Raw genomic sequence first — 18773 nt, 5'->3', positions numbered from 1 at the left:
AGATGGATAGATTTAGAAGGCTTGTATCAGCCCTGCCAACGCAGGAACATTATATTTTGAGAGAAAAAGTGTGAGTCTAAGCCCTTCCAGACAGCAGATATTACTAGTTCCAAAGCATTCCCACTGCTGCTGCTGCATGCAGGGGGAAACATCCACACTGGCAAAGAGCAACAATAGAACTTCATAGAATGAGGAAAACCAAGGCAATAAAGCTTGGCCTATCACTGTTTTGGAAGGATCACCAATGCACACACAAACCCTACCACACAGGTAAGGCTGTGCAGCACAGCTTCCATAATACCCTTCCTGTGGCCGTGCCAGCTGATGGAATGCCTCCCACATCTGCATTGGTAAATAAGCCTTTCACTACACACTATATATGCAACACAAAATGGGATGAGGGGGTAGGATTTGACTATTCCAGCCCAGCCTGATGGTTTAATAAACCAAATGCAGAATCACATATCAAAGCTAGGATGGATGCAATTTGGTTATTAAATATTCTTCTTGAGACAGCAATTGTAGTGCCTGTTGTTGACTGTGTTGATCAGTGTTCCTTAAGTGTTGACCAGGTGTTTTTTTAGAATGCAGGAAGCTGCCTTATACCAGGCCAGATTAAGAGGGAACAGAATATTAGAAAGGATTACAATTAGCTCACTGAATTATATCTGCTTCCAGAGTCAAGTCTGTTTTGCTTGACAATCCAATGTGTCACCAGAGGAAATGCTACAAGAAAAATGATGGAAGTAATTGCAGAGTAATTCCACTTATTTATATCAATTTGTTGTTAATTGCCCTTGAGTCAGACCTGACTCATGGCAACCCTTCAGATGAGACATCTCCAAGCCCTCCTACCCTCCACTGCTCTGCTTAGGTCTTGTAGATTCATGTTTGTGAACTCCCTAAGTGAGTTGAGCCACCTGGTGTGTGGTTTTCTTCTCTATACTGCCCTCAATTTTTCTCAGGATTATTGTCTTTTTGAGTGAATCATGCCTTCTCATGATGTGGCCAAAGAACGGCAGCCTCAGTTTTGTCATTTTGGCTTCCAGGGAATGATATGGTTTGATCTCTGATCAAACAGCTGGTTTGATAGCCATTGGTGTGCATCTAATTTAAAAAGGGATGCAGAAAGTGTGGCCCTCCGAATGTGGATAGACTGCAACTCCCATTAATCCTAGGCAACATAGCCCATGACGGGAGGTATAGTTCAACTGCACCTGGACCACTCATTGCTCAACTGTGCATTAAAAGATACCTAAACCACAGGTGGAAATACTGGCTTTGATAGAGAGGCATATGTAAGGAAATAACAGTAGTGTGCCTCTTTAGGATTCTGTTACTTTGGCTGACAATTGGTCAGGGACTGTCAGTGTACAGTGCACTGTGCTAGCACACCAGAGCCTTAGCAACCTTCAGGTAGGATCCTTATTGATATTGCCATTAAAAGGGTAGGCTATTTCCCCTTCTCTTCTGTTGGAACAAAAACATCATTGCTAACAGTAGGCTTTTGAACTCACTGCCCCCCCCTGTCCCCCAGAAATTCAACTTTGGGGAGTTTGCTGTTTCAATCTTTAGTCTATGTAACTTGGTACACTGCAATGGCAACTGGCCAAAAGCAAGGGAAGAAAAATGTACTGCATCCTTTCCAAAAAGATGGCAGCAGAGGATCATGGGAAGTCCCCATGCCAGTGACCCACATAGACAATAACACCACACAGCCAAATTTAGCCTGCAAATCACACATCACTGAATGGGATAGGTTGTGTAGAAACCAAGATGATTTGATGCTAGCAGAAGGTTTGAAGGATACAGGAAGAGGCAGGAAACTGATATATTCCCCCCTTCCAAAAACATCTGAAAAGTAGAAAATCCCACATACAATAAAAGATCTGTATACCAAATGCCCCCCCCCCCTTTTTTTTTGACAAAGCTTCCTACCTGCCCTTTGCTTCTTCCACAGGCCTCAAACCTAGCCCTGCTTGCTGGCAGTGAAAATAGCCCATATCCTTCAGGTCAGGCAGAGTCTTATTCCTTGTTGGGGCAATCATGACACCTTGATGGGCCAGAAGGGTCAGCAGGCTTTGGGAACTTGGGGTTTTATTGAACTCAAAAGGTGACATAACCTGTTTAAATAAAAGATGAAACAACGAAGAAGAGGATAAGGATTGTTTAGCAGAAATACAGAATGGCATTAAATGGTATCTTAAGGCTGAAAACAACGTAAAAGTGATTTTGAACTCAAAAGAATGCCATACTCTTCGTAGTACAATGCTACCAAATCCTCACATATCGTTTTCGAATGTTTTCAAAAGTTAAGTTTAACAATTAAGAATTTACTGGCCCAACAAACGATGCCTAGAAATTCAAATTTGTTATGTAGATCAAAAAGTTGGTTTGATCAGGACTGTATTATGAAACAGAATGATAGAATCATGGACTCATAGAGTTAGAAGAAAGCACAAGGGCCATCCAGTCCAACCTCCTGCCATGCAGGAACTCACAATCAAAGCACACCCATCCAGCATCTGTTTAAAAAACTCTAAATATACTAGATTCCAAATAGCTTAAAATGGCAGTATCTGTTCTGTTCCCTTGATCAGCACTCAGAGAGCTTGCATGCTGTCCCACAGAACAGTTCACATGCTCAGCCCCAATGTTGCTGCTTGTTTCAAGTTACCACTCCCATCAGTAGTAACTTTTTTTCTCATTGCAAATGGCAGGAGCTCCATGTGTGTATGTGTTGGTCTAGGAAAAGGAGGGGGATTTTGGATACAAGAGGGAAAGTTAACATTTCCCTGTGGTTCAAACCAGGATCCCATTGCAGCTACTATTTAACTGAATACAGCAACAAAAATCCAGACATATTAAATAGAGAACTTTGAAAAATTACTGTTTTCGACTACAAGTTCCAGAATGTAGTCTGAGAGCTAACTCTTCTAAGCTCTGGGTGCTATTTGTATTTTGCTCCTAGGAGGAAGCAGCATATCCACTCCTCTTACAGTTTCATAGTGGCTTACTCCTGCACAACCTCCTACAGCTTTTCAAAATGTAATTCAGGTTCTGCAAGGAGGCAGTACCTTTGTTGGAGACCCCATAATAGTTGGCAAGGGGCTCCTCTGCATGAATTCAGAGAGCTTTGGGGAAGACCTCAGTGGACGGCAAGTTTGTAGTCCATGTGCCTGTACAGACTGAACAGCTGGAATGTGGCTGCAATGAGCAACCAGAGGATCTGAACACTGCTTCTTTATCTTCTGCTGACAGGAATGCAAATCTGACAGGTTGGGAGCACTGTGAAGACGGGAACCCATCCCTCGTAGGGAAGGGTCAGGCACTGAGGCACCTGAGAGAGGAGGAGAAAAGCAGCAGGATGATCATGTTTAAGTACACATAAGCAGGAATTCAATGGAAGGAACAGTTTCAAGGTAAACCCAACCATGACATACCAAGTATGGGCACCCGGCTTTTCATCTCTGCTCCAAGAGAAGGAACAACAGTCTGGTCAGGCTGCTCTGGAACTGTTCCAACTTAAAAAACACAAAGAAAACAAACCAGGCCATACAACAGATTACACAATAGACTTCATTATTGCAAAGAAATGACAATGGTACCCTTATCTAACAAACTACTGGAGGTTTAGACTGGAAATGTGAACAACTACCAAGATACAATTCATCTAGCATATAGAGCTTTAGTGTATTGGTTTGAGTGCTGGGATTGAGAATTCAAATCCCAATTCACACATGAAAATATACTGGATGATCTTGGGCAAGTCACAGTTTCTCAGCTTCAAAGGATGGCTATGGCAACCCCCCTCTGAAGAAACGTACCAAGAAAACCGTGATAGTTTTGCCTTAGGGTTACCATGACTTAAAGAATCATAGAATCATAGAATCGTAGAGTTGGAAGAGACCGCAAGGGCCATCCAGTCCAACCCCCTGCCATGCAGGAAATCACAATCAAAGCATCCCCGACAGATGGCCATCTAGCCTCTGTTTAAAGACCTCTAAGGAAGGAGACTCCACTACACTCCGAGGGAGTTTGTTCCACTGTCAAACAGCCCTTACTGTCAGGAAGTTTTTATTGTAATTTTTAAAATGCTTTTTACCTGTGAGCCATCTTGGGTCCCTTCTGGGAGAAAGGTGGCATACAAAATGAAATAAATCAGCAACAGCGACAATAAATTTTGGGAGAAAACCTCAAGACAATGGAGGTGAGTATGTATCGAGAGAGATGGCTGATTACCTAAGAAGGCAATTTCTTATATTCCCGAACAGAATGGAGTAGTGGAAAGGAAAAATAGATCTCTTATGGAATTTGTCAGATGCTAGATTGCCAGAGAAATACTGGACAAAAGCAATATACACTTCTAACTACCTGCAGAACAGACTCATAACCAAGGCCACAAATCAGACTCCATTTCAGCTATGGAATGGCAGGAAACCCAACCTATCTGATATTTTGAGAAATCAGGTCAACCAACTCTCATGAAGGATGGCTCCGCCTTCACCGCTGGAAAAATCAAGTCTATGGTTATATTCCTAAAGCCCAAAGGAACAAGCTGAACTGGATATTGAAGAAGTATTTGCTGGCTATGCACAAGGCACAAAGAGCTACAGAATCTTGGATCCTGCCACAAACAATATCAAGATATACAGTGTGGCGTATTTTGATTTAAGTGAAAAGCCTGCATAGATATATCTCCAAACCATCTCAACTGAAATCACCACCACCACCACCACGACAAAATACTGGCATACCATATTTTTCTCCTGTATGATTTTAAAAGCTTTTGCCAGTGGAGCTTTGAAAGCTTTCAACATGTATTTTGTGCATTTTGGTTGGCCAAATAAAGGCAAAACTGTTTTGTGGATTTTGGATGTTGTTGTACTTTGCTACATAGCCAACACAGCTTCTCCTAAGTATATTTTATCCACATTGTTATGGTTTTAAGTTAGTGCTGTTTTTAACAGGATAGTGTATTTAATGATTTTTAACAGTTTTTTTAAAACCATTATGATTTGCTTTAGTTGGAGCTTGTTTTACTTTATATTGTCAGCTGTTTTTGGGTCCTATACTAGGAGAAAGGTGCCATATAAATTAATCAAATAAATAATAAAACATACCTTGTGGGCATTGTGTATAAGGCTTAGCACCACCAAAAGAGAATCTTCTGGAGGCTGGCACAGCTCCATGCTCTCCATAAGCAAATGGAGGAGAAGGGCTAGCCTTCATGAAGCCATGTGGGCTTGTGTTGCTTGATCTTCTGACTGTAACAGACCTAATAGAAAATAATAATGAAATGAGTTATTCCTAAGATCATAGCAGGACAACCAAAGTGTTCAGGACAGTGACAGGTAATCACATTGCTTGGACTGCAACATTCCTCAAAATGTAACTTTTTGAAGCTTCACTTTCTCCCCATTGTTAGCTACACAAATGTAGTGGAAAGCCAATGAGGTAAAATGGTAGGCTGTTTGGACATATGATAGAAATACAAAGTTAAAAACTTAACATAGGCCTAGTACAGACTTTGTGCCATTCTGGGGCCAATTTTAGGGTTTTGTGGGGCTGGGTGTCCGCACACGCCCAGCTTTACAATTGCTGCGTGAGTGCCATGGTTGCATGCACCCATCCATAATGGGGCACGCAACGATGATGTCAGCATGGCGCAATGCCCAAACAGTGGAGCACTGCGCAGATGTCGCGTATGAACGCGTCAATGACGCCTCGCACACAGCAAAAAAAGCCTCACAGAGGTCGCAGCATTTGTCTGCTGCTCCAGGGGATAAATCAGTACAGCCCCTTAGTTACATATTTACATATTTACACTGTTTATAAATAAAGGTTAATAATAATAATAATAATTGAGCAACATCTGCAGGGCCACGCATCCCCCACCCCTGAACTAGAAGAGAATTCTGCTGTCAAGGTTGCTCTTCTGGGCATAGTTTGAAAACTCTGGTTAGGATTTGGGCCCAAAGGAGTAAAAAGAAAAGGGAAAAGTCCAAATATGTTTTTTCTAAACTATAAACATCATGTTAGATTTTTTTTAGTAAATTTTTTTAAAAAGGAACTCTCTTAAAGTCATGGGAATGCTATTACATTTGATAGTTCTGATGAGAAATCTGTACTTATGACAAGTTCCAAATTCTGTTTCTCCAAGTTTTGTTCTAACAGTAGCCTCTTGTATGAAGTACAGATTTCTCATCAGGACTATCAAATGTAGTAGCATTTCCATGTCTTTAAGAGAGTTCCATAGCTTTTCATGATCTATACTGTTAACAGCTTTGCTGTGGTCTATAAAACACATGCTAATTTGAAGTCAAAGTCTTTCATGTCTGGCATCCATCATTTTTTATGGGTTTTTCAGGCTATGTGGCCATGTTCTAGAAGCGTTTATTTGTGATGTTTTGCCTGCATCTGTGGTTGGCATCTTCAGCAACAATTTTCTTCTGGAATTTCTTCGTGCACTCCATTAACCATTGTATATTTGCAACGTGGTCCCTAGTGCCTCTTCCTTTCCTGACTTCTGCTTGCACCTCTGGGATTTCTTTCTCTATGTATGACTGAAGTCTTTACTGCAGAATTTTGAGCATAATTCTGCTTGCATGGGAAATTAATGCTATAATTCTATAGTTGCTGCAGTCTTTTGTATCTCCTTTTTTGGGGAGGGGCTGTGTATTGGTGGTTTCCTTTATTATGGTCATAGAAGCACAGGTAGAAAAGGGATACAGAATAAAAGAAGGTAATAGTGAAAACAAAGTAAAAACACAGGTTAAGAACAGTATTTAAAATATCCTTTTAGAATCCAGTGTAAAATCCAGTGTGGCAGGGCAAGATTAATACTAGCCTAGTGCGTAGGTCATTGCCAGATTGATTTTAACCACAGCTGCACAGAATCTGGCAACATTATTTATTATATCTGGATTGGTGTCTGAAAGCAGCAAAGAAGTGAAAATTCACTGGTGTGTCATTGATGTTTATACAACAGAGGTGAGCTTAAGGCAGAGGTGGATGTCCCTGTAGTATGAGCACTGAAGTAGTACGTGCTCTGCTGTCTCTATTTGGCCAGAGTTACAGGGACATAGTCTGTCTGAGAAGGGGATCTTCTTATATCAGCCTTCAAGAACAGCTGAGGGAAGGGCATGGCATCATGCTAAAGTAAAGGGTCTTCGGTGTTTAGGCACTTCACGTTTTGCTAAATATGAAACAGGTGATGCCAATTATCTGTTGGAGTCACTAACAATAAAAGTTGGGGCACTAGCTATGTCTAGATGTCGCTCTATGTCTGTCACCTGTTGTTTGATGGTTGCATTAGCCTTTTCATATCCCATGCTGAGCAAAAGATCTGGAGAGATACCCAGTGAAGAAATTTTAGTCATCACCATCTGTTTTCATGTATACCTGAATTCATCACTCAGGGTAAGTGGAACAAGGCTGGTGGAGAAAAAGGATAGCCTGAGCTAGTAGCTGAGTATGGTCACCCACACTCTGGCTTCCATTTTTATAAAGCCTGGGTCCAGTCTCAGAATTGCATTAGAGACACACTTTGGAGCTTGGAATGCTGATCTTAGCAATTTGGACTGCACAAGTTCTAATGGTGCAGATTTGGGGAAGCGTCCCAGTTGGGATCCATAAAACAGTTGTGCAACTGATTTGGCTTCGAAGAAGTTGCGTGCCGCTGGAATATAATGGCCTTCTCTTGTCATAAAAAATGTGAGGATGGCTGTTGAGCTCCTCTATGTGTTATTGGCAGCATAGTCCCCATGCGCTTTCCTACTTCCAGTAGTGTGAAAGATTACCCCCAGATATTTGAAGCAGGAGACCTGTTCAACTGTGTGACTATCTATAATCCAGTTTCAATTCTTGGGCCTTTTAGCAAATACCATGATTTTAGTTTTTTGGTAGTTAAGTTCTAGCTGATCCTCTTTGCAATATTATGGGGCTTTCTAAACAGCCCTTTGGGACGTCCTCCGGACGTCCCATTTTAAAAAAGGGGCGTCTCTTTTAGACGCCCCATGGTCTAGTACGGACTCCGTCCGTACAAGATGGCGGCGCCCCTTCTACATGGGCGCCGCCATCTTTACGCATCGGACGCACAGCGTCCAGACGCGTCGCGCCGCTGCTGACGTAGCGAGCGCGCCCCTGGCGCCTCGCTACGTCGCAAACGCGACGCAAAAAGAAGCTCCATTTTGGAGCTTCTTTTTTCGGTCCGCGCGGGAGTCGGGCCGTTTGAAGGCTCCGGCTCCCCCGCGGACCTTCTGGCGGCGGTGCCAGACCGCTGCAAAGCGGCGGTTTGTACCCCGCCTATGTTAATGTTCTTGATGCTCTTTTTAGACCAACAGGTGTTGTTAAAATTACTGCTGCATCATCTGAATAAAACAGAGCAAAGATACTATATGCCTTCCTTCTAGTTTCGGAGGATGGAATTTTGTGTTGAGTGGAGCTAGAATACAATCCTGCTTGACACCCTTCTCAGTGGTAATGGAATTGGTGAGATGGCCCTGTGGATTACATCTTATTTTGAGTGAGGTTCTTTCATGAAGCATATGAATTAGACATAGTAGATGCCGGTCAATTGAGGAAGCCTCCAGTTTTTCCTGTAGTTTGAGATACAGGGTCAGAAGCTGCTTTAAAGTCTATAAAGGCAACACTGCAGGTGGCATACTTTTCAATGAGGTGTTGAAGTACAAGGCATTGATCTATGGTGGATCAGCCTTCCCTGAAGCCAGCTTGTTCCTCTGCAGGTATGTTTTCTTGTTCCAACCAGTCCATGAGTTTCCGCTGTAAGTGTCTTGCATAGAGCTTGCTGATCGTATTGAGGAGATTGATTGGTCTGTAGTTGCCAGGACTGTTCTTCTTTCCTTTTTTAAATATGGGGATGATGACAGCAAGCCCTCCGTCGATCATAGTTGTCAATACAGGTGAAGAGAGACACCACATGTATGTTTTCTCCCATGACAAGCAGTTGCACATCATTGCCCCTGAATTAATTGTTGGTTGCTTTCTTCTCTCCCCGCCTCTCGTGTGTGCATACATATATACACACTACTATAGATACAGTTGACAGAAAATATGATATAAAACAGACTATAAATACTACAAATGAAAAAAATGAATGTTAGGTATAGTCAATGTAACTGGAGTTAAAACAGATTTTTCTTCTCCCAGCCATCATTCTGCAGATTACACCTATATGAGCTCAACCCTAAAGGATTCTACCTATGGTGGCACTGATATTGAATGGTAAATATGAGGCAGCAAGCCAGAAAAATAGCCTTCTAGGAGTCTTTCTGCTGTCAAGTCTTGATACTCACTGTGGTGAAGTATATTGATTAGGAGACTGAAGGTTCTGCTCAATTCGCTGGTAGTTGTGGATCTGAGTAGGAACTGGGATGGGAACAGACTGTCCATATTTGCTACTTGACGAAAATTGGCTTGGCCTACTGCAGGGTATAAAAAAAGTGGAGAGTACTATTAGGGAGGGACTATGAGGAATGGTTGAGAGAGATGGAGAATGTTCATCCTGAAAAAGAGAAGATTAAAGGAAAGCACAGAAAATATCCAAATATTCCAAATATCTGAAGGTTATCTGATAAGCAAGATAAACTCCAGGGGTTATTAGGAGGGTGGTCTGGCAAAGGGGCTTCAATGGACCACCTCTCCTCTGACAGTGGAGGATAAAGGACAGTAATGACTCTCCATTCCTTTGCTTTCTCTTAGCTGTAACTGGCAGAACTGCTTGGAGGGAGAGCACAAAGCAAGTGGGTGCTCCCTGTGTTCCAGCATGCTCAGACAGGCAAAGGCAACAAAGAGAAAGAGATGGAGATTGCAGTGGGTTCTATAAACTTGGGGTAGGAGAAGTAGCAGGCACGGGAAAGCTCTGGCAGTTCTGTTGAAGGGTTGTGAGTAGGCAAGATATGCAAGTGGGTATACTGGAATGGACCGTAAACAATACATATAAAAATAAAAACCTGGTCTCCTCTATTATCTATGCTATTGTTTTTCAGTTAAAAACAAACAAACAAATGAACGAACAAACGAAGTGAGTGGGGCATTTAATGAACTTCCTGATAAATTTAGTCTTCCTGCCAGCAAGCCGAACCAGTTTCTGACAAGGAACTGTGGATCAGATACAGTAGTAACTGGAAGTCATAATTTGCAAGTAACACAGCCAATAGCAATGAGTTACCAGCACTCTGAAGTTGAAGGCTTTCATGGCCGGCATCTATGGTTTTTTGTGGGTTTTTCGGGCTATGTGGCCATGTTCTAGAAGAGTTTCTTCCTGACATTTCGCCAGCATCTGTGGCTGGTATCTTCAGGGAAATGTCAGGAAGAAACTCTTCTAGAACATGGCCACATAGCCCGAAAAACCCACAAAAAACTACCAGCACTCTCTTTTTTGTTAATGAAGATCAACAAACTTGACACCGCAAAAGTAATGCAACAAGTGGCAATAAAGTTACTGTATTGGTGTGAAAAGTGATTTTTCTTGTTAGGTTTTTAAATGACCTTAAAAGGAATTTTAGAAGCACTTTGATAGAATTCTTTTCAAGTTTTAGGACATTCTGTTATCAAACCCAAGGGGTAAGGTTTTGCCCTCAACCCCATCTCCCCCCGAATTAATGAGCAATAAAACAAGTTATCTTCTTAATGCTGCCATAATAAAAGGCAACATATTTACACTATAATACACAATGACACTGTATACATTAAAAAAAATCATTCCAAGTTCTGAGCATTGGGTGCTCTTTGCTGCTGGTATGGCATTTTTAAAAATGCTTCCTCTCCTTTGGTAGTAAAACAAAGCTTTAGGAAAGTACAGGAAACCTCACAAGAATCATGAGTGTTCTTAGTTACCCTCCCTCCTCTTTTGCAACAAGGACTGCCATCAATCCCCCCAGTTTCCTCCTTACCGAGATGGGCTAGGAGAACTGCTATAAGGAGGTGAGGGAGATGACATTCTTCCTTGACTTTCCAAGCAGGCTGAAGTCACCAAAGAGCTTCTGGAAAAGGCAAACAGAAAACAGCAACAACCTACACAACATGATCTATCTATTTTAGAAATGTCACTGCTTCAACAAAATACATAGCAACAAATTTCTCACTGGTAGATACATTTATTTAGGAGGTGGATTAACACAGTGCTGGTCTGATTCAGTATAGGACAATTATTTTGTTGTTAATTGCATTCGAGTCGACTTCAACCCATGGTGACCCTGTGTATGAGAGACTGCCAAGTCACCCTATTCTCAACTGCCCTGCTCAGGTCCTGCAGATTCATGCCATGACTTCTCTGATTGAGTCTATCCATCTGGAATGTGGTCTCCCTCTTTTCCTATTGTTCTCTATTTTATTAGGTCTTATAGTATTTTCTTTTCAGGATATGGCCAGAATATGACAACCTCATATTTAGTCATCTTTGCTTCCAAGGAGAGATTGGGCCTGATCTGCTCTAGGATCCATCCACTGGTCTTTTTAGTGGTTCACAATATTCCCAGAACTCTTCTCTAGCACCACAGCTGGGAGTTCATTCTCTTCCGACCAGCTTTCTTCACTGCCCTAACCTCACATTTGTACATGGTAATAGGGAATACAATGACATGGACAATCCTAACTGTTATATTTAATTATATATCTTTACCCTTCAGGACCATGTCTAGTTCCTTCATAGCTGCCCTTACATGTCCTAGTCTTAGGCCAACCAAAAGGGCACAAACTTCTCTGTGCAAACTTTCAAAACAGCACAGTATTAGAATCATACAGTTTGCATATTCCTTTAACAAAATTTGGAAGAAGGATCTACAGACTATGGCCCCATACAGACAGGCCAAAATAAAGCTGCTTTGGGTCACTGTTGAGGTATTCTGTTTCAATGATGCATGCGTACTAAGAGTCTGAAAGGTGCGCAAAAACCACAATCCAGTCCTAAGGACTAGAGCACAGCTTTGGTGCAGCTTCTGGACTCTTAGTACGCATGCATCATTGGAACAGAATACCTCAACAGTGACCCAAAGCAGCTTTATTTCCTAACACTGCCACCTCCACTACCCACCTTATCCCCTAAACTTTTTAAAATTTATTTATCACCATTGCCTGTGAAGAAGCATGTACATTTTGAAGGCTTGCACAGAATTTTGAGCCTATTGGGCTTAACAAAGTATTACCACAATGTGGATTTAGGAATTTGTCTTATCTTCAACAAGGCTACCTATTACTCAGTATGAGACAGCATCATATGTCTAAGTGAGGGTTTTTTTAATGATATTTAGTCGGGCACTTAACAAGCTGTTACTATAAGCCTCATATTTCATTTAATATAATATTATTAAAAATGTTCTGATGAGGACCACAAACAAACATCATGTCATAGAATCCTAAGAGGTGGAAGTGACCATAAGGGCCATCCAGTCCAACCCCCCTGCCACACAGGAAAACACAATCAAAGCACACCTGAAAGATGACCATTTAGCCTCTGTTTAAAAACCTCCAAAGATCAGGTCTTTTCCAGCTCTATGTTTCTACCCCACCACACTCTGATGGCTATAATTAAACTCACAGGACACCATCTCTATGGCCACTGTGTCTGTGGTGGATATACCTCCAAGATAACTGAACTCATATACCACATAAATCAAAAGGACATGTATTGCACCATTTTATCAGTTGAAACAAGTTTTGTTGCTTACATAACATAGTGCAAATGCCAAAAGGTTTATATAGAGAAAACAACTAGGCATCATAAGGAACATTGAGAGAAACTCTTCTGCTATATAAGAAATAGAAAAACAGGTGCTCCCACAGTGAGCCACTACTTGGAACAAAACCATTCTGCATCAGAATTTAGAGTTACCTGGAACCCAGGGTTTTGCAGGACACCATGACTGAAACCAACAACACATTTTTTAAAACTTTGAATGGCACATGATGTTAGCATTCACAGTGCTGGGTAGTAACTGAGCAACCCAATTAACAAGAGGTCTTTCAACCCCATATGACAGTGCACACTAGGGCCATGTTCATTTGGTTGTGTCCGTTCTCAGTTTCTGACACCAGATAGGGGAGGTTGTTTTCATTGATGAGTGGTGTGTCAACCTCTTCCACTGAATTACCTCTCCCAATGTCTCCATACATTGAGTGGACAAAGCTCTACTGGTGTAGAAAAATATTGGGAGGGAATTTTTCATTCAAAGAAGGACCTGTGCCTAAGGCTATTTTTTCATATCACTTTGGCTTATGGCTTTAATGGGTTTATTATTCAACATTGTCAATAATCTTACATTTTATAAATATAATTCATTAATAGCAATTTATAAACTTTATTTAAATTGAATCTACCAAACCTATCTTCAGAAAAAATAAAGCCCATTTTGGATGAAGCCAATCATTTAACAGAAATTTATTATGTTTGCCACATGACTTCTTAAAATTTATGAAAGGGAAAGAAAAAGGGTAAACTCAAGAAAGCTTAACTACCTGATTTTAAAAGAAAGAATGACTAAAAATAATTTTTAGAGGAAAAAAATCTTTCCTGGCTTAAATAAGGAAGCTAGCCCTCTTATATTCCAACCAAAGCTCTCAGAGTTTTCAGACAGTCCTTCTCCCTTTAGCTCAGATACATCCATATGCTTTTGTAAGTTATCTCTATTTCTATCTCTATTTTTTCCAACCTCAACTTGTAAGACTTTTTTTTAAAGAAAGTCTTCAGCCTTTACACACATGCTTTCATTCTGTAAGTTAAGTGGTATTGGATTTCCTGGTTCAGAAAGTTTCACAGTTTTGGATGGAAGTGGATAAGTACAGGCTATAAGCAATGTACCAATATAATGTAAAATGGATATGGTAGACCCTTCCCTTACGCAGGGATCCGTTCCGGATCCCTCCCCCATGTAAGGGGAATTCCGCATATGCTCAAGCCCCATTAAAAATAACAGGGCTTGTGCCTGCGCCATGTGGGCGCACGCCATTACCTCTTCCGGGGTGCGCTGAAGCTTCTTGGAGCGCACCTTTCAGCACCGTATTTCTGTATGTAGTTATGTGTTGTCCTTTTGTGATTGTTTAAAAACAAAAAAACATAGCTTTCTGAAGAAGGCTGTAAGAGCATTCCCAGGCCAAATGCATTCATGTTGTTGCTTTTTAAAAGCAAATAAAGAAAATGTTTTCAGCATCCTGAGATGTGCTTCCTTTGCTTCATAGCTCAAGAATTAAACATGTTAAGTTCTTTTTCCTTACCCACTACACATCAGGCTGTCTTGAACTGGCTTTCCTCCTACAGTCTCCACAGCTATATCACCTAGGTTGAATAGAGAGCAAGATATTATCTTCTGGTCTTTATTTTACCTAAATGCATACAAGATACAAATGATAATGGCATTAATTTTCCCCAGGCCTACGGGAATGAGGGAGATTTATATTTAAAAGGGTAGACCACTTTCCACAACATGGTGCCCTCTAGATGTTTTAAACTACAACTCTCATTAACATTTGCTGCTGGCTATGCAGCTCAGTCTGATGGACACTCCAGTCAAAACATCTGGAGGGGTGTGGGATGGAGAAGGATGCAGTATAGTTCAAAGGCGCACAAATGACACAAGCATTCAAATTCTTACTGTTTTTCAAAGAAAGCTTCAGCTTTTGGCTATGGCTAAGCAAACTGAATGAAATACCTCTTTTCCAAGTTGGCTGAAGTTGGGCCAACTTTGGGTTTGAGAGAATACTTGGCAAAGGTGCCCTTGTGGCTACACTTGTGCATCAATGAACTATCCTGCTGGTTCTCTTAGTGGTAAGCAGCCCTAGTTATCATTTTTATTGCAATGTAATACCATATCCCACCATATCCTCAAAGAAGAATAACTTCTGAGCAGTGTGGGAAATTTTCCAGTGTTAGGAAGAAAACCTTTGAAGAGTGAGTACATCCAAGATAAAAACTCAAGCAGCAGCCCATGGATGCACCACAACTATATGAAGAACTTATTTTATTATGGTATTTATACCCTGCTCTTCAGCCGTAAAGGCTATCAGAGCGGCTACAATTATTATTTTTAATTAGACGGTTCCCTGCCCTCAGCCTTACAATCTAAAAAGACACGACACAAAAGGAGAAGAGAATGGTGGTGGGGAAGGGGATCAGGTCCAACAGTTCTTCTCTCCCTCTGAGGCCTGGACCAAGGCAGATAGACAGGAGGGAGGGTTCTGCTTCTTAAGGATAGGCTCAATGGCACTGGGCCGAGCTGTTCAACAGTGGAATAGAGTGCCTTGGAGGCCATCTCTCAGGAGTGTTTTAGTTGTGAGTTCCTGCGTGGCAGGGCTTTGGACGTGAGAGGGCTTTGTAGTCCCTTACAACTCTTTTTAGTAGAAAGCGAAACAACAGGGCCAACACTGGTATTGGATATCATAAAATCATATTTATCATATACAGTACCCATGTTAGCCCTGTTGCTTTGCTTTCTCCTAAAAAGATATTCTGAAGACATGGGCTCCCAGATTCTGAATGGCAAATTCCTAACTAGATGTTTGGGGCCCTGATGAAGCGATGAAGCTTGTTGCAGTTTAAGCCCTTTCTTGCTTATGGTGACCCTAAGGTGAATATATCATGGGGGTTTCTTGCCAAGATTTATCCAGAGCAGAGTTTGCCATTGCCTTCCACTATGTGACTTGCCCAAGACTACCAAGTGTGTTTCTGTGGCTCAGCAGGGATTCAAACCCTGGTCTTCTAAAGTTGTAGTCCAACACTCATGCTGGCTCTGATTATGCTTATCCCTCAACAAACCAACCTGCATGGTTATCTCCCTGCGAATCCCTCATCCTGCATTTTAGGAAATCACATGTTAAAGAATGTGGGCCAAAATAAATTGACTAGAGCCAAGTCTTGGGACTGGGGAACATGCTCCTATCTTTCATTCAAAGCATACAGAGCTACCACTGTTTGTAACCCCCTCCACCAAAAGTGTTCACATCCCCACTATTTTCATCCCATCACATTTACTTCTGTTCCCAGCTTCTCTCTCTCTCTCTCTCTCTCTCTCTCTCACACACACACACACACACACACACACACACACACAGAGAGAGAGAGAAAGCGAGAGCAAGAGCAAGAGCAAGAGAGCGAGAGCGCTTACTTGAATATTGGGCTGGCACCATGACAAAGTCATCAGTGTCACAGGAGGAATTCTTGCTGCTGCTGCCAGCAGACTCCTTTGAGCCATGAAGGAAGTCAGGTGAACCCTGGATAGGTGAGACTAAAGTCTTCTCATGATGTGGCATCTCTCCAAGTGACTGCTTGAGGAAAGGGAAGAGACAGAGTGAGGTGCTTTCCACCAGCTCCTCTACCTTGCACTGTGCAAACGTCTCTCATAAAACAAGATACTACTAGTATCCTAGAGCTGCCAGGGTTTCTATGAAACAGCTACTTCCTACAAGAGAGTTATTTGATAGCGCCAAGAAAAAAATATACCATCACAATGTCCTAGAACTAGGAAGCATCTGCCAACAGTATATACCTTAGGAAAGTTATGTGTGGGAGTTGTCTCATTATTACATTACAGAGGATCTGGTTACATGATTGGTGTACCTGTGGCAAAACAAACCCCTGACACTGAATTCACTTTTATTTCTGGTTTCATGTTCAAGAGACTGAAGAAACAAGTTGAAAGATTCCCCTCTCTTCCATACCACACAGGGACACCTCAGTCAAAACCAGTACTGTACTGGGTAGAGTGAGACTAATGCATAAGATGGAAGAGGCAGAACAGCAGGCAAAGTCAGTACACCAGCTGTTCTGCTTGATCCCCCCTGCCCTTTTCATTCTGCATTCTTGGCTAAGACCAAAATTGTGTTAGAGCAGCCTGGATCTATTGGGCCAGCAGAGAACTCTTGCAAATTTGTGCTTATGTGGACAGTGCTGGATTTATGCACAAGTGAAGTAAGTTAGGGCCAAAAATGATGACAGACCTCTATGTTTTTACAAAATTGTCAGAATAATACATGCTATGGGGCCTCTGACATAGCTTAGCATGTCAATCTGATACTGTGTGTGAATTCTCTTGGCTATACTGTCAAGGTTCAGGATTTGCAACAAAAAGCTAGATACTGAGTTGGAATCTTTTCATACAGTCACTTCTTTATTTCTTTCCATCTAAGGCAGAGTGGGTGAAGTACAATTTCCAAAGCTAGTTTTGTAGGCCTCCAACCTCTCTGTGACCCATCTAAACCTCCAAAACAAAATACTGGGGCAAGGTCATTTGCTACTCCGGGAAGCCTCCATGTCAAACAATTTTGTATGGAAACAAAAGTTTCCCCTGAGTCAAAACAAGAAGTGGACTTCCAGTCTCTGCTATAGACTTTGTGTGTTCTTCCACATCTTGAAGGCTGAAAATTACCCCCACCCCCCCCAGACTTGTTAAAATTTCCTCAAGGCCTTAAAACATTTGAAGGATGACTTCATAAAATGCTTTTATACCAGGTTTTCTCAACCAGGGACGACACTTGGAATGGGAGCAGTAATCAACATGGATAGCATCAACGTTGGAGCCGAAGTAGCTAACTCCATGGATGCAGGTGGGGCCTGGACACTGTAGTAGTAATTTGAGGTGGAGGCAACAGAATCCTCCTCTCATATGGTTGTGGGCGAAGTAAAGGAAAAGTGGAGTTGCTGTGATCAGTACTGAAGTAATAGAATTGGTAACGGTCGGTATCGATGGAATGGAGCTGAGGGTAGTCGGTACCGAAGTCACAGTTGAGGTGATCTTCAGTATCTTTGAAAATGGAGGCAAAATAGAAACTGATTCCAAGGGGTTCTTTGCCATCATGTGGTCAGCGACCAATAATGATTTTTTCCAGCAATGAATTGTTAGACTTTGGGCCCGGTTACTCAAAGTTTGAAGTGTAAAGGCCCTACAAGTAGCACAATTTTCAACGATGTGACCTTCTCCAAGACAAAAAAAGATATTGAGAATGTCCATTTGAGAGGGAAACTTTTCTACCACAGGTAGAACAAAACTTAAAAAGGGAAGTAGAAGCCATAGAGTGGGGGGTGGGGGTGGCGGAGGGTACACAATAAGAAATAAAATCTCTCCCCTTTCTTTTTTCTCGTTTTTTGGATGTTTTTGGAGTAGAAGAAATAAATTGAAAAACTAAATAAAGAATACTAAATAATGAAATATGGAACAAGATTAGTAATCAGGAGTCTATTCGGCCAAAAACAGTCCAAGGCGGGTTCCACACCGCCAAAAAGTACTAGGGTTAGGAAGGGGCGTTCTTTCCAGACATCCCTAACTCTAGTACGTGCCGAGCACATACAAAATGGCGGCGCCCATTCTACATGGGCGCCATCATTTTGACACAGCGGATGCTTAGCGTCCTCACGTCTTGGAGCCATTATGACACCGCAAGTGTGCCAATGGCGCTTTGCGGTGTCATAATGGCACTGCAAAAAGAAGCCGCTTTTTGCGGCTTCTTTTTGCTGTGCGGAGGAGCCGCGCGGTTTGTCCGCTGCGGCTCCTTCGCGCAGCAAACACCGGCACTGACAGACCGTCCTTTTGGGTGGTCTGTACAGCGCCCAAGTGAAATTACTGTCACGGCAGACTAAAGAGAACTGAGAAGGAGCTAGATTGGCGGGCTTGGGCATGCTCAGGGTATGGGGCTTCCTGCCAATCTGGTTAGCTCTGAACTTTCCGAATGGAGTCTCTGCGTAGGGCAAAACCCTAATGTGTGAGGCACAGAGACCACGACGAAGAAAGCTACTTTATACAATTCAGTGGTGCAACCATACATAG

At 42.0% G+C, this 18773-nt stretch overlaps 1 protein-coding gene across 2 annotated transcripts in view; it reads right to left on the bottom strand.

Annotated features, from left to right (window-relative positions):
- Positions 1-18773, bottom strand: part of LOC149289960 (serine/threonine-protein kinase ULK1-like) — a 126393-nt gene that overhangs the window by 20589 nt on the left and 87031 nt on the right. Inside the window, exons 13-20 of one of the 2 annotated variants that reach the window (XM_089489682.1) lie at positions 16119-16278; positions 14233-14293; positions 10917-11006; positions 9318-9446; positions 5124-5278; positions 3444-3524; positions 3078-3340; positions 1939-2123 (exon numbers count right to left, since the gene is read on the bottom strand). In XM_089489682.1, the coding sequence (XP_089345808.1) occupies positions 1939-2123; positions 3078-3340; positions 3444-3524; positions 5124-5278; positions 9318-9446; positions 10917-11006; positions 14233-14293; positions 16119-16278 (1124 nt within the window). The remainder of the gene's footprint in view (positions 1-1938; positions 2124-3077; positions 3341-3443; positions 3525-5123; positions 5279-9317; positions 9447-10916; positions 11007-14232; positions 14294-16118; positions 16279-18773) is intronic. The other variant, XM_089489683.1, reaches the window with a different exon arrangement.

The sequence above is a fragment of the Sceloporus occidentalis genome, unplaced genomic scaffold (assembly GCF_023333645.1).
Source record: "Sceloporus occidentalis isolate IW3139 unplaced genomic scaffold, rSceOcc1.0.p SCAF_41, whole genome shotgun sequence".
NCBI lineage: Eukaryota > Metazoa > Chordata > Lepidosauria > Squamata > Phrynosomatidae > Sceloporus > Sceloporus occidentalis.
This window is presented reverse-complemented; position numbering and strand designations above follow the sequence as displayed.